The following is a 16,065-nucleotide window of genomic DNA, read 5'->3' on the forward strand; positions in this document are numbered from 1 at the left end:
AGCTCACCTCATTCAAGAAGGATTTGAGGTAGCTTATTAAATGCATATAATAGGATGAAGTAAATGCATGAGGGAAATTTAAAGATCAAGATAAGAAAATAAAGTCTGTCTCTAGCTGTGAGCCATATATTTGATGCTGACTTCCAAGCAACCAAAGCAAAAAAGGAAACATAATGAGTTACCAGATTTTATCTTATGAGTCCATAAGATAAAATTTAATCGGAGTCTCAGAAGTACAGCATCCAAAGGGGTGGTTCTCAGGAAAATTCTAATCAAAGAAGCACTGTGTTCTGTCATGCATCCTGTCCTCAACCACAAGGGTGAATTTCATACAACTTGCTTATAACTTCCTTCAGTGCAAGCCAGGGTAATATGCCAGAGTATTCCATAGAAATCATTCTAGTGGGAAGCCAAAGGAAAAATGTCCTCTAGGTATGCAGTTCTGTGATCCAAATGTTCAGTTCTTGATTCCAAGGGGAAAAAAATTAAAATACTTGGAGGGAAAAAGCATAGAAGATGAGCCAACATCTTTCAGAATAAATATAACGGACTGTTTGCAGTGGGTAACAAATGTCATGGCATATAGATGGGTGTAATATAAGCGGATGAATGCAGAAGGGGCCAGGGAGGAGCCATGGGGGGTGGGGACACTGGCCTTCTACTCTCAAGACACTGAGGAAGAACAAGTATGCGTGGTGCTGGTCTCTGAAATGGGTGCTACAGTTTCAAGGTCAAATCAAGACCTCACTGTCACTGCCCAAAGGCAGTAAGAGTCCAAATTTAAGTATGAAAATAAGGAATGTCTTCAGGTTGAAGAATCTGCTCTGTCCTGACCAGCAGAAGGACAAAAAGTTCTGAGCCATGTGCCATAAAAGACCACATCTAGCCACAGAGCAGGTCTCAGGTTGGCTGATAGGAAAATGGTGCCTGCCCCCGGAGCAGGGGAATAATAGAGTTAAAAGCCTGGCTGGGGAAACAGTACATAAATTATTGGATCAATGCCAGTCTAAGACAGTCACTAAGGTCCTGATACAGGACTCTGCCCTCAGCCCAGTCTTATTTAATCCTGAAAATAATGAAGCCTGGCTCTTTGAGTGTGTGAATTACATAAAGTAGGGAAGACCCAAGGCCCAAACTAGTATTAGGCAATGCCTCAAAGATGGACATGAATTCTTCCATTCAAGTTACAAAGTTCACTGCAAAAATAGGAGACAGGAATGGGCAGCAGTTCACAGGCAGGCTCAGAGCATGAAAATGCGTATGCCCCTTGGTTGCAAGTAGATAAACACAGAAGTTAATATGAAAAAGGACTGAGAGGACACACAATTTTATGTCTTCGACTTTCCAAAACTTTTACATGTGATCCTATTATTTTTATAATAAAAAAGTAAGTGTCTACAACTGTTTTGAAGAAAATAAAAAGGAAAAAAGGAAAAGACCTCAAGATGTTAGTTCACCACGGCCCCAGGTGATTCCCCAGTGTGATGTGGAAGCTGAAAGAGGGAACTGGATCTCAGGCTGCACAAACACCACCTGCCACCCTGGTCAGACCCCCTTGGATCACTGATCTCAGAGACACCATGACCAGAGGAGACAGCAGAGGATGGGAGATGTCTAAGATGCTGAGACTGTTCAGCTTAGGGGAGATTGAGGGGCATATGAAGGACTGTTAAAATAAGACAGCATATAACAACTGTACCACACCAATACAAGGTGTAAATAATAGAGGAAACTGTGCAGGGAAAGAGGGGGGATATAGGAACTCTCTACTTTCTGCTCAATTTTTCTATAAGCTTAAAACTTCTCTGAAAAATCAAGTCTATTAATTTAAAAAAAAATAAAAAGGACAAGGATAGATTTACTGGCAATAGCTTCAGGGGCAAAACAAAGATTGGTGGATAGAAATCCACGGAGGCAGATTTTCATGGAATGTGAAGACTGCCTTTAGCAATCAGAGCTAAATATGGACTGCATGGCCTTAAGAGGTGATGAACTCCCCATCACAGGAGATTTGCAAGAAAAGTGAACACCTGCCATAGAGACCCTTAGGAAGCGGAAGGTTAACCTATAAAACTGGGATAAGTTTAGCCCACTCTGAGTTTCCCTGGCTGACCTAGCCCATCTGTAGTAAAGTCAATACTCAGGGGAATGTTTTTTGACCAGAATTGGGCTGAGACGGCCGCTAATCATAAAGTTGGTCAAAAGGAACCCAAATATGCTTCCAGAAGGAGTTAAGAGCCCCCACACCCCTGACACCTTCTCCTTTAAGTTCCCCTCCAGGACAACCTTCCCCCCTCCCCCCACCGTCCCCGCTGCTTTCCACCAAGAGTACCACATTGAGCTGGAGCTCCAGGCTGAGGACGCCCCCACTGTCCAGCACTGGCAGCAGCCTCAGGGCAAACACTGCCGGGCGCTCAGGGGGGAGGGCCACGCTGGGGCCAAAGAAGATGTAGAAGTGGACAGAGAAGGTATCCAGTTCATTACGCAGCGTTGGGCGCACTGGCCAGCAGTGCTCTGGTGGAGATGTGGCCCCAGGCCCCTCAGGAGAGGCCCCCAGGGATGGCGGCTCTGGGGGCAGTGGTTGGTTGCCCAATGACTGGGGCATGTTCATGGCAGCTCCAGGGACCAGGACACGGGACAGGCTGGGCTGCGGGCACTCTGTGGGCAGAGAAAATCAGTGCTGGGGCCTGCTGCCCTCACAAGCCCTGCAGCCCCACCACAAACCAGATCTGAGCCAGACAGGAATTAGCAAAAGGTAGGGAGAGACAAGAACTAGAATCAAATGCCCCTTGGGAATATGGGGCATCCAGGGTCACAGGATCGGGCCCAGGGGGTTCCTAGTGGTCACAGCTAATGTCATGTCATGTGGAGGGAGTCCAAGTCATCTGTCCCTCCCTAAGGGCAGTGAAGACACTGTTGAAACAGATGATGGGCCCTCTCAGTGTTTGACATAGGCTTTGGCAAGGGCGGTGGTTTTCGATGCCCCTGCCTACCCTAGGAAACTGAAAAAGAGACTAAGCCAAGGAGAGTATTGAGGTCCCTTAGTTAGCCCCAAATCCGGTGCAAAATAATGATCTGAAGGCCTTCCAACAAATCAAAGCTCCAAGTTGGTAGGGCTTTTGGGAGTGTAAAGGAGCCTGGGTGGAGTTGAGCAGACTACAGGGACATGGCAGAGGGTCAACGAACACAGCCACCACGCTGCCTCTTCCCAGCCACAGATATCAGCACAGGCTGAGTGGCAGTGCCAGAGGCAGATGTGGGGCTTCTGACCTTGCAACCGCACACACAGCTGGAAGCGGATGGTCCTGCCAGGACCCCGGGATGGTATCTCCACACGCACGTAGACCCAGTGCCCCCAGGGGGGGAGTGCCAGCTCCAGCTGGCACATCGAGGCACCTCCACAGGATACAGAGCTTGAGTTGTGCAGGGGTGGGGCCTTGGGACGTAGGCGCAGTGTCAGGGGGCAGACCGATGCCCCGCGGCTCCCCACACATACCAGCTGTGCTGAAACCCTGTAAGTAAAGCTGGGCACAAAGACCCTGGACAGAGGGGAGGTTGGGGGTAAGAAAGGACAGGTGAGAGGGTGAGAAGGACACCAGAATGAAGAAAACACTAGGAAGAAGTTAGCAGGAAGGGACAGGGGATAACAGGAGGTCTTTTCAGGTCCTCCTGTCCATGCTGAGAGAGAGGGAGGCAGGGGTCCAACCCACCCTCAGGGCTTTGGGTGGCCCAGGAGCCCAGGTTGGCCACAGGGTGAAAAGAAGCCAAAAGAACGCTATTGCCTGTTTGAGGCCAGGGAAGGAAGAGGGAAAGGAAGAGGGAAAGGATCAGGTTTGGGGGAGTATCTGACTTACTTGTACAGGGCTGAGCGATTGTGCGGGGAGAGGGTTTGCTCTGAGGGACGGCCAGGCACCAGCACAGCAACATCCAGCAAACGCCGGACAATCAGCTGCGGCTGAAGGAGGTACTGACACTCATCCTGGAGACCCTGAGACAAAAGCAGGGGTGGTGGGAGGGTAGAGACAGCAAGGGTGATACTAAAGCAAGGCAAACAGAATCTGCTGAGGGGTCGGGGACAAAGCTCCTCTGGCCTCTTGCCCCCAGAGCTAGGATTGAGGTCTCTCTAGGCCCTAGGTCCCTCCTGCCTTGTCTGCACCTCTGTCTTTCCTAGGTCTCTAGGATCTGCTGTGATCCTCGGCCTTGGCTGTTTAGTCCTTCCTGACAATCAGGCCCGCTCCTCCTCCACTCTAACTCCTCCTCCTGAGCAGTCCTGGACCATCCCTTGATGCAATTTCAAACTACCCCATTTCTCCTCCAAGCCCTCAAAAACTTAGAACACCGGCTCTCTTTGGGGGTTAGAAAACTCCTTGAGGCCTCCAGTCCAAACCCACCGGAGCCTACTAATCTGAATCTTTAATTTCTTTTATCCCCCACCTGCCCTCCCAAGAACTTGTCCAGCCTCTGCTTTAACACCTCCAGGGAAGGGCCACTCTACCTCCTAGGCAACCTCCAGACTGTAAACAGCTTGAAAACAGGATCCTTGTCTTATTGTATTTTTGCTCCCCCAGACATGGAACCTAATATAAAGTGCATACCTCACAGATGAATGTCTGCTGAATATATGAACCAATGAATCAATCAACACAGCTGGGGGCAGCTCTGATGTTTATGAAGCCAAAGCCTGTTTTCTGTCTCCCCTCCCACTGCTCTGCCTCAAGAGACCCACAGATTCATCTGCTTCTTCTGAATCAGGCTAGGTTTCTTCCGTTGCTGGACAACAGTCACATCTAAGCTGCTCTTCTGGGTGAAATCCCTGACCCTTGTCGACTCAGTTCACACCACCTGGCACACACAGCCTCCTCACTCTTCAGTGGGCACAGTCCCTTTATTCTGGTTCCTCTTCTGCAACATCTGCAGCTACCTAAGCCCACCAATCCTAGCAATTCAGAGGATGGGGTTCCTGATTAGGCTTCTCTGTTATTCTGGACAAATGGCCTTATGTGGGCCCACTAAACTGGAGGCTACTGTTTATTTATGTGGTTATTCTGACCAAGACAAACCTCTAAACCTCATTCTGACAAATGTTGCGGGCTCTGACATCCAGCGAGTTCCATACCATGGAATAAGCCAGCCAAGGCACTGACTTCCAGCAAAACTCCACAAGGCTGGAAGAAGGCCTTGACGGATGCCAGGCCAGAAGATCTCACTACCCTTCGCCTGGAATTCTTCTGTACCTTTTGCAGCATTGCATCCTCAATGCCTAGCACACCACCTGGCAAATACTAGGTGATAAAAAAGAGGATCCTTTCAGAGAGCTCTTCAAACTACCTAGTTGCTCAGAGACCTCCATCTCTGATATCCAAAGCAGATCCCTCATCTTTGGTGTCAAACCCTAAGGCCCCGAAATACTAACACAAGGCATCTCATCAACCCCACTTCCTAGGGCAGGAATTACCACCACAATAACTTTGCAGTAAGCAAGCCCCAAGGGTGGAGGCTCACACTTGGGAGGTGGCTCATTTCCTTGCAGGATGGACAATTCAGGGGAAGAGATACTTTCCTCCACATCTTTCTTGCTGTTGGCTTAACTGAAGGATTAGTGGACATGACCTCAATGGTTAAAATGCATTCCTTCCTTAAACTGTATAATAGGCACATCTAACACTCCTCCTTTATTGTGGAAGGAAGCACTCAATCGGTGAAGAGCAGGGAATGTGCAGAGGTACAGCAGCCTTCGCCCTATGATAGGGCAAGAGAAAGGGCACCAGAAGCCAGGTCTTCAGGAGCTGCCAAGGCATGAGCCAGGTGAGAGAGTCCAAACTGAGCCAACATCAGCAGTCATGTAAGGAACAGGGCCAAAGCAAGGACACTCGAGAAACCAGGAGGGCCAAAGTGAGAAGTAGAGTGCGAACCAGTCTGAAAGAAGCTGGGAAGGAAAGCCTTCAACTGAACCCTAAATGTCCTAGTATGGCTGGGCTGAGTTTCCTAAGGAAGGCCTGAGCAGGGTAGCTAGACTCTGGATAGGGCTTACAGACTAAGATGCCCAAAGACACTTGCCCTTCTCTGTAGGGATATCCCAGTACCCAGCACAATCCCTGGCCCACATTCGGTCGGCACCAATCAACATGGAAGAGTGCTGGACAGACTGCAGGGGGCAAGAGTGGAAGCAGGGAGAGGCCTGGGAGGTTACTGCAGTGGTCCAGGACAAAGCTCAGGGAAGGTATGCTCAGAGTGGAAAGAGAGAAGTGGATGCCTCCAGAGCATGCTTTAGAAGTAGAGTCAACAAGACTTTTTCTTTATGGAGTAGCTATAGAGAATTAAAGGGAAAAGAAGAATCAAGTATGACACCAAAATTTGGAGCTTGAACAAATGGTGAATAGCAGTGCCAATTTATGGAGAAGAAAAGAGAGAGAAGAGGCTTAGCCTAGAAGAAGTAAAATGGGAATCAAAGAGATTTTTACTTTTGGCTTTGTTTTGATTTGTACATGCTAAGTTTGAGACATTTCTTGGACATCCAATCAGAGATACCAAGTAAGCAGTTAAATACAAAGTCTGAAGTTCAAAGAAATGAGGACTCATGGAATACACTTGGAAGGCATAACCTATAGGTGGTATTTAAAACTATTCTTCTGGGGACACCTAACAAGAGAATGGAGAAATAAAAAAGGAACTGTCTCAGGACCTAGCACTGGGGCCCCACAATATGCACCAGGCAGAGGAGACACCAAGAAAGGACACAGAGAAGGAGGAAGAGGTGGACAGGAGGAAAATAAGGACAGGTCTGTGAAGTCACAATGGCCAAAAGGAAAAAGTGTTTCAGTTAGGAAAGAGTAATATAAGGAACTAGTTAACAGCTAGTTACTACTTAACTCTGGAGAGGGGAAGTGGGGACCGGAAGGAGATGAAAGGAAGACTTACTTTTCACTGTATGCCTTTTGTACCTTTCGAATGTTGTACCAGGTGCATATATTACCTATTTGAAACACAAATATAATAATTTAGAAGGTTGAGGAAGAGCAGAGTGAGCACCGTTAGTAGGTTTTAATCTCTTCAAGTTGAGACACAGAGCTTCACTTGGTCTTAGTTGGTGGGTTCAGCCGAATCCTTTCTTCTCTAGTCTGTTTCTTTGTTTTCCTATCCTTGTTTTCATTATTTTACCTGCTTTCATTTACTTTCAAATCTTGGAGCTGGAAAGAGGAAGCATTTGAGGAGAATTCTGCTCCAGACATTTGGAAAACTTTCCCCTAATGAGCCATGTGGGTGCCAGATGTTATCTACAATCCAAAGGCCAGTCCCTCAGTGCAGGCTGGGCACCACAGAACGAGCACATGCTCCGAGACAGGGAAAACAAGGTGATGGAGGGCATGAGTCAAGACAGAAGAGGTTGATAGGAAAAGGGGGAAAAGGAAAGGAGAAGTGAGATCAGTTTTGGACACTATGAATTTGAGAAGATGGCAGAAGAACAATAAAAATATGCCATGCCCTCACTACGTGCCAGGCTCTGTGCTGGGTGCTAGGAATACAGCAGTGAATGGCATGGACACAGGAGCTCGCAGAAGCTCTCCACAGAGCTCAGGAGAATGGCCAGGGCCAGATAACTCACTTCCCTTTTACCAGCTCTTCAGGATCCAAATCACTCTCAGGATAAAGTTCAAGCTTCTAGGTCCTTCACCATCTGCTCTGCTCACCCCTCCAGCTCTCTCACCCACTCCAACAACCACTCCACACTGAACCACTTCAGTTCTCCCTTCTGTGCTTTAGCCCATGCTACCCCCACCACCTGGAATGCCTTTCCTTACTTTCTCGACATCAGGCCTCACTTCCTATTTCCTAAAACCGCCTCCACCATACTACCAAGCCGAGTTAGCCATCTCTCCTTTGTCCTCTTAAAACATCTCCTGTATCTCACGAATATACATCTTATTTATCTGTGTCCCTCACACCCAATCCAAGGTCAGAGACAAAGCAGGTGCTCAAGGACTATAGGCCCAAAGCTGAGGAGGACCCTAGAAACAGTGCTGCCTTCTTATGGTTGGGACTCCAGACCTCACCCGAGGAGAAGCCTCACAGGAAGTCAGGACAATGGTATAAGGAGAAAGCAAGTCAAGAAGATGGAGCCCTGGAGGAATGCTCTGGAAAATTCATCCACAGGATTGAATCTACGGAATTACCCAGAGAACTTAAGAATCCTTAGAGGCCCATGTAAGATTCCAAAAGATAATCTAATTCTTAGGGGAACCAAAAGGATGATCCTTGCCTATCCCTACCCCGAAGCCTCTAGAAGAGTCCTTGTCTAAAGACCTACATCTCTCATGGTATCCAGGTCTGCTGCCATTCATTGGGTAAGGTATAACTGTGCCCTCTTGTCTCTAATGTTGCCACATCCCAGAAGTTCTGCTGGCTAACCCTCCAGCCTGCAGTTCCAAATCCCCAGACTCTACTTCCTATATCTAGATGCAAATGGCTATGTCAAGGCTAGTTCTGACCTCTCCTAACCAGGTGTTAGCTCCTATAATCCCAGTCCAGGCCTAGGCCCCAGGTTCCTCCTGCCCATCCAGAAAGGTTTTTGGATAACTAGAACAGGGCTTCAGAAGAATTCTCCCTGTCAGTTCTCACAAAGAGAGTCAAGGATCAAAGTTACGATCAGGAATGGACTCTTTGGGATTTGGCCAAAGACCTAAGACATTCCTCAGAATAGAATAACCCTTGGTTCTGAAGAGAGTCAAGATCCACCCAGAACCCAGAGGCATTTCCAGGTGAGTTACTAACATGCTGTCATCCAGAGGACTCCCAGGCCTTGACAGGAAATTCTCTGGCACATCACTCTCAGGAAAAACAGACCTATCACTGAGGCCTCAGGAAGCTACCTCAGACCTAGTTCCCATCTCTGATAACAGCAGTGCCGGTGCACTTGTCCCTGTACAATTCTCAACTCATTCAAAAGCCTCACAAGACCTTCTCTGAACACCAAGCTATAGCAGAAGGAGGAAAGGCAAGCCTGATACAATCACAGAGCCACAGCCCTCAAGAAACTCAGCCTGAAGAGATATATCTGAGTCAAAGCTTCACCTAATTGGAAATTTCTGCCCCTTTCAATTCTCAATGGCCAAGTCCCACTACATTTCATGTTCTTCAGCATCCTGTTCTTTAAATTCTTGCTCCGTTCATGCTCAGTCCTTCACCCTTACCACTGGCCCCACACACATAACCATCCCACTCTGCCAATGGCCAGCTCATCATACCCTCCCTTCCTGCCAACGGATAAGAATAAGAAACCTATAGATCCTATCACTAGGAGGAAACCTGGCCTGCCCAGCACCTGGAGGTGGCAGGAAATCTTTGTGGCATTTCCTTCCCCTCCAAACAGAACGAAGAAGCGTCCTGTCCTTTGAACCTACACTTTAGACTTTAAAAATCTCTGTTCTATGAAATCAGTGCTGATATTTAGAGAAAAGGGAAACAACAGCCAGGAGGGGCACCAGCTTCCCAAAGCATCCTTTTAACAGGAAAGGGCTTCCGTGACCCCAAGTGTTCTCCTATGGTCTTCCAGAGGGTATAGGGAGCTGAAATTATGAGAGAAGAGGAATGCATTCTCCTAGATGGACCAACGACTGAGCTGGAGCCTATGAGAGTCTGCATAGCTACCACCAATCAAGATGTAGAACCAGACCAGTCCTGGGCTTCTGCAGCAGCTTCTGTGATCACCTTGAATAACCCTTGCACCTTCTAATAGGGACACTACTCCACAGTGCCAGGAATCTGACCGATTCCGGACTCTGGACTCTCCCTTCAGCTAACCTGGGACCCACTATATCCTCCTAAGGCTCCCAAATTGCCTCCTACAGATCAAGACCTCTGGCCCACCAGGTAAACTTCTGCCCTCTAGCTATGCCCCACCCTAGCCACCCTTATGCTGTTACCCACCCTGGCACAAGATTAGCATGTCAAGTAGCCTGTGGGGGGAATTCAGCAGACATGGAGAAGCAGCTTTGGCCCCTCCTTTCCTGGGCAGCGTTAACCCACCTTGACAGAGATGTGGCCGTGGGCCTGGGGAAGGTGGGCAGCCAAGAACCAGTCCCCAGGTAAGGGGCTGCTGACGTTAAAGATGCCTGAGGTGCGGTTGGGCAGTGTCCAGCTGAGGGTCAGTGAGAAAACCCCAGGCACAGCTGTGTCCCCCGGGAAGTGTGTGTGCAGGGGATTGATGACAGGGGGTGCCCCGGACCGGAAATACCTGGGGGACCAGAATGAGGAGAGGAAGACAATAGGCAATGGGGTGGGAGACAGGAAATGGGGAAAAGAAGAACTGTCAACTCATCGCCAATAACACAAGTGAATTCCCTACACTGATACATACAACAAAGTGGTTCCAGGTCAGGAGTCAGGACATAAAGAGTAAAAGGTCAGCTCAGACTCTCACACAGTCAAACAGTACTCAGGAAGTAGTCAGGAGACAAAGGTCTTGTCCCTCACTCAGTCATACTTCAATCCGGACAAGGGTCAGGGATCAGGGTCAGGAGGTTAGTTTAGATACTCATAAAGTCACACTTTAGTTTGGAGAGTGGTCTGGGGTTGGAGGTGGGGTCAGGATGTTAACTCGGACACTCACACAGTCACACTTTGGTCTGGACAGTGGTCCCCAAAAGTTCCCCCCTGCTCCTTGAAGATGATGAGGTTCCAAACAGCCAGGAACGTGTCCTCGGGAACGTGGAAGTGGAAGAGCTCGGTGCTGGCAAAGGAGCGGAAGGGACTCAGCTTGCGGGGTGAGCAGGTGGAGTAGTCAGTCAGGAAGAGGCCTCCTGGGGAGCATGCAAGAGAAAAAGGAGCAGCGTAGGACTCAGGGCATTTCTGCTAAGCAACAGGCACACCAGTCTTCCTCACCGATAGCACAAACTCAACAAATATTCTCTTCTGAGCCAGGAGCTGGGTCTCATGCTACCCTAGCCATCATCTGCTTTAATCCTTAAAATGCCTTGGGGAAAATGACCTGTTTTTACAGATAAGGAAACTGAGGCTCAAGCCTAGACCAAACTGAGAATTCAAACCTACATCCATCTACATCCCAAACCAGGACCCTTTATATGACCCCTCACTTAGGAGCCATTGTTCTCCTCTTAGCAATCCTAATAACACAGATGTGTGAATGGCACACATGTGTATGTGTGTGTGTGTGTGTGTGCGTGTGTGTGTGTGTGTGTGTGTGTGTGTGTGTGTGTGTGTGTGTTGGCATGGACTCTTGGGCCACTGAGCAGGCTAAACTCCACCTGTGGAGCTTCAAAGTCAGCAAGGAACTGTCTAACTTTCCATGTTTATTTTCTTCCCCTTTCTGTTCCCCTGTGGTCCCAAGAGCAGTGAAAACCCTCAGAAGCCTCACAAAAGCTGTCTGTATACTGGCTCAGGAAGGAGGGTTGGGTGAGGATGCAAAGGACCAGCTTGGGTGGCAGAGGCAAGAACAGGAGCTGGCAGACACCATGAGAACTCCCAGGAGAGAAGGGAGTCATCAGGCCCTCTAGGATTCAGAATGAACAACCAGACGGCGTTTCCCCAGAGGAAGACCCAGTGAGGCAGTCAGTTCATGACTCAGTGGAATCTAAAAACCACTTGGAAATATTCACACTTGGGGCTGGGGGGTACTGGTCATCTCTAACTGAAGTGCCAAGCTACAAGATACCTAATCATGGTTGTTCAGAGCACAGCCAAGGTGAGCAAAAAAGTCTAGTGGCAGCAGCTAGCCAGGCAAACACACAGGCACTATGACTGCTAGAATTGTGAAAATAACCTGTAGCTCAGCTGCATAGAAGGGTGTCCCAAATGGCAGGCAAAATTCTGGAGAATCTGACTGCTCTAGAGATTTAAGACCAGCCCCAGAGAAGCACAGAAGGATGCCCCCAGGACAGATGAGAAGGCTCGGAACTCAAGCAGCTTCAGGACAGAGCAGGGGCTGGAGGGGAGACCCTGGACGAGAGTTTTCAGCCAAATAGGAAATATCCGCAAGGCTTACCTCGTCTGACAATCTCCCTTCCAGAAATGGGAGCTATAACTCCAAAAATGAGGTATATGATACAACAGAGAAAGAGCTACCTGGGAAAGACAGTCTGCAGAAGGAGGGAGCACAGGTAAGGAGGACACCGGTGAACTTCAAGGTCACCCTACCCAGAGCTGCCCTAAATATGTAGAGGCCACTGGCCCTAGACTGGCCTATCCTCATCCTCAAAGGCCAGTCACACCAAAGGACTAGTCAGTCCAGTTCAGACCACATGATTGGTCTCAACTGTCAGCGAGGAAGACCTGCCACCTTGCAAGCTGAGCACTGATTAACAGGGAGGCAGAAAGCCAAGAGCTAAAAAGCTTGGATACTATTGTTACAAGCAAGCAGAGCTCTGGAGCGCCCTCTGCTGGGGTCGAGGGAGGGCCTCTCCTCCTCCAAAGCGGGTACCAGGGATGGGTCACCGGATGGGCCATTGCTACTGCTAGGAAGAAATGTTGGCCAGGCCCCTAATGCGGACTCTCAGAGAACTAGTGGTGAAAAGTAGCTAATGAGTTTTGGGAAACAATGGATAAACAAATACAAAAATTCTTGTGATTCAAAGAAACATGGCATGGCCAGGAGAACCGGGGAACTAGTTAAGCCACCCCAAAAATGGCCAGGGGCTATAGAGATAGATCATGGAATGGGCCAGTGGGAAAAGTCCAGTAACTTGACATGGTGGGAGGAACCCAGAAGTTCTGAGGGGAGACGCTTGAGAGAGCATCCACAGCCCTAATCACCGCAAGCTCTGGTTTGGCATTTCACAACAGAGCTGTGGCCCAGAGGAAACATGAGTAAAGCCCTGGTCAAGCTCAGATGAAGCTGTCCTGGATGCTCCACTACCTCCACATGAAGCTAGAGTGACTCTCCACCACCATCTGAAACATACATGCACATACACAGACAGACATACGGACACACGTGCATACAGGCAGAGGCGGGCCCTGCTAGTGATAGCACTAGGTAGAACAAAAGGCCACTTCCTGGAATGGGCAGGCACACCTGGGCTATGCAACTATAGTCAGCGGAGGAAAAGATCCAAGGATTGGGGTAGGATCAGGAGACCCAGGAGGTACCTTCCATTCCTGAAATGAGATTGAAGCCAATAATAAGCATTTATCAAGACTATACTATGTGCTGTGATGTGCTATGATGATCCTGTGACACCGCCAGCCTCTCCTCTGGTGAAATCTATCACCACCACTAGGTCACAGAGCACCCCTGCAGGCAGGCCACCAAGGCAGTGATTATTAACAGCATTAAGGGCAACTCTGCCCGAAGTAGGGCCTATTCAGTGCTCTTTTCCAACTTCATTACAAGTCTCCCCAAAGCACCTGAACCCACTTCTGGACAATTGTGTTTTAACCCACACCTTTTAGCTTTATACAGTTCTGTGGCTCATGAACAAAGAAGTCATGGTGGCAGGGATGGAAGCTATGAATTGGGCTCAACAGTATGGATTCTCCCTCGCCCGAACTGAAAAACTGGTATGGCTGCTACCTCCTCTGAGTGTCTAATCTGCCAGCAGCAGTAATCAACACTGAGCCCCTCTAGAGCTCCTTCCTCCAAAGAGTCAGGCTAGGGCTGACCAAACACTGCCAAACACTGCCTCCAAATAAGAAATCCATTTGGAAGGTGACACTTCAGTAATCCATCTATACAAGAAGCATGTTCCTCCTAAAGAGTAACATGTATTCTTCCCCTCACGTAATAACATAGGCGCTCAGAGGACACACGGGCTCACATGCACCCCACAGAACATACCAACAGACAAGCATGTACATACACTGACATGACCAGCATTCCCAGGGACCCCTAAGGTACACACACAGACGCTTAAGTGCCCAGATGCCAGTGCACATACACATAGAGTTTGGACATCTGTGCAGGGGCACAACCGTTGGCATGTATTGATCTCCTCAAGCTTGTACACTGAAGTAGGCCCCCAGAGCTCACCGAAACCCAGCTCCAACCCTCAGCTGCTTGGGTGTTATTGCCAAAGACTCCCTTAGGCACATCTCCATCCTATCTACAGTGCCACCCACCAGAGGTGGCAGGGGTTGAGGCCATGAAGACCACAGTCATCTCCTTCTGATAGGGCCAACTTTATGGCATATCTCCTACAGCCAGGACTCCCCTCCTCCTATCACATTCTACCCATTAAGAAGTTGGACCTCTCTCTCTCTGAATCACTTCCTCCCTGAATGGTGGCTGTAGGCTGACAACCGGCAAATGAGGAAGAATTTGTGGATTAAGCCTCCTTTTGGGAAGACAGGGGAGAGGACAGGTTGTGCTTTGAGTCTTCTCCCAACTGCGTCAATTTTCCTATTAGGCATATGTTGCAGTGAAAAAAACCACTAGTATGGGACAGGAATTAGGAAACTTTTTTCTAGCCCCAGTGCCACCATTTACAAGCTTGTATGACCTTGGGAAAACTGCACCCAAACTGAGCCTCAGTTTCCCCATCTGTAAAATGGCCCCATCTGTATTTCAAAACTACTCTAAAAGTGTCAGGAATTATTCCTAAGCAAGTCAAGTTTATCTGGAACAAGGCTCATTAGCAAAAACAAATCCCGTTATAATGGTGACTAACCCATGTCCATCTGTTTGCTACACGTTGTTCTCAAACTGTTTTCTTAACCCTGTTTTAATGCATGCCATATCTCAAAGTTTAGGCCACATCTTCCCACACTGGACTAAAGGCTCTCTGGTGTAGGAGGATCATGTCTCCCCCATCAAACTTCCCTTGCAGGAGAAGTTTGCAAGTTTTCTTCCTCAGAAAAGCAAGAGTCAATGTGGGGTCAGCGTGGACACCAGCAAAGAAAACCTTGGAGTCTCTGTCCTGGGGACTATTAGGCACCTGCTGAGCCTCAAGCCCACAATTCGCTCTCTTCTGAACCTCCCAATTCCTCTCAGTTGTGTAAGACCTCTCTTCTCCCTATTTCTCCCCACCTCTCCCCCAGTGATCTAGCTGCCCAGGTCCCACCTCTCCTGAATCCCTCCAGTCCATCCCTCCCTGCCAGAACCCCATCCCTGCCTCGGTGCTTCCTGCTTCTGCACTCACCAGCCCCTGGGCCAAGGACAGAGAACAGCAACAGCAGCAATAAGGCGGGCGGCAGCTGGAGCCCAGACCTGAGTCGAGGCTGGGAGAGGGGCACGGTATGAGAGAGAGGGGTGGGTAGTGGGAGAGACTTGGGTAAACACAGAGACGAGGCCAAAGGCTGAGATAATGGATTGGACTGTGCTAGGCACTGGGGTTTGAACAAGGGCAGGGAAAGGGATGGAAGGAGGGGCTGTGATGGGGACTGGAGCAAGGGTAGGGTTTGGGCCTGGGGCTTAAGCAAACACTGGGAATGGGGTCGGGACAGGGGATGGGCTGGGATTTGTGACAGAAGGTGGAACACGGGCATAGGCGGGGTTAGGGGCCAGGAAAGGCACAGGGACTGGGACTGGAGCGGGGGCCTGGGTTGGGACCTGGATCTGGGCATTCGCTGGGACTCAGGCCGGGGCTGGGACCGATTTGGGAAGCGGGGCGAGGGCGGGGCTGGGGGCCAAGGGCTGGATGGGGATAGGACGAGGGGCCGGGACAAGGGCTGGGCCATGGCCCGGGGCGGGGGCGGGGCCGGACCGGCCAGCGCGGGGAGCGCGCAGAGCTGACCCACGGCTCCGCTCCCCACCCCCGGGGGGTGGCTTTCGGTGTCCTTGTGGGCCCGGGGCTGGGGTCGGGCCGGCTGAGGCCAGGCCCGGGACCTGGGTAGGAGTTCAGGCCTGGGCGACTCCGGGCTGCGCTGGACCGGCGATAACCAGGCCCCGCGGCAGCGGCCTCAGCCTGACGTAGTACGACACTCCGCCCCTCCTCAATTCGATTGGTCCTTATCAGTAAAGCCCACCCCATGCCCTATTCTATTGGTCTCCAACTTGATTCTGCGGGCCTTCGAGGACAGACTCCCGCCCCAGCCCCAGCTCCCTGAACCCTGCCTTTCTCACCCCATCCTGGGAGCCCCGAAGCCCACCTCAGATCCTCACAGTCCCCACTGCTG

At 49.8% G+C, this 16,065-nt stretch overlaps 1 protein-coding gene across 16 annotated transcripts in view; it reads right to left on the reverse strand.

Annotated features, from left to right (window-relative positions):
• TMEM8B (transmembrane protein 8B) overlaps positions 1 to 16,065 on the reverse strand; it is an 82,895-nt gene that overhangs the window by 53,715 nt on the left and 13,115 nt on the right. For 8 of the 16 annotated variants that reach the window (XR_007146143.1, XR_007146144.1, XR_007146142.1 and 5 more), the window contains exons 1-6: positions 15,090 to 15,822; positions 10,607 to 10,796; positions 10,024 to 10,231; positions 3,855 to 3,988; positions 3,271 to 3,539; positions 2,333 to 2,658 (exon numbers count right to left, since the gene is read on the reverse strand). Coding sequence is in view for 12 of the 16 variants with exons in the window: in XM_047829266.1 (XP_047685222.1) it covers positions 2,333 to 2,658; positions 3,271 to 3,539; positions 3,855 to 3,988; positions 10,024 to 10,231; positions 10,607 to 10,796; positions 15,090 to 15,627 (1,665 nt within the window). In the remaining 4 variants the exon portion in view is untranslated. Of the gene's footprint in view, positions 1 to 2,332; positions 2,659 to 2,993; positions 3,016 to 3,270; positions 3,540 to 3,854; positions 3,989 to 6,918; positions 6,974 to 10,023; positions 10,232 to 10,606; positions 10,797 to 15,089; positions 15,921 to 16,065 lie in introns of those variants that run through there. The other 8 variants (XM_047829274.1, XM_047829273.1, XM_047829270.1 and 5 more) reach the window with 7 other exon arrangements.

The sequence above is a fragment of the Prionailurus viverrinus genome, chromosome D4 (assembly GCF_022837055.1).
Source record: "Prionailurus viverrinus isolate Anna chromosome D4, UM_Priviv_1.0, whole genome shotgun sequence".
NCBI lineage: Eukaryota > Metazoa > Chordata > Mammalia > Carnivora > Felidae > Prionailurus > Prionailurus viverrinus.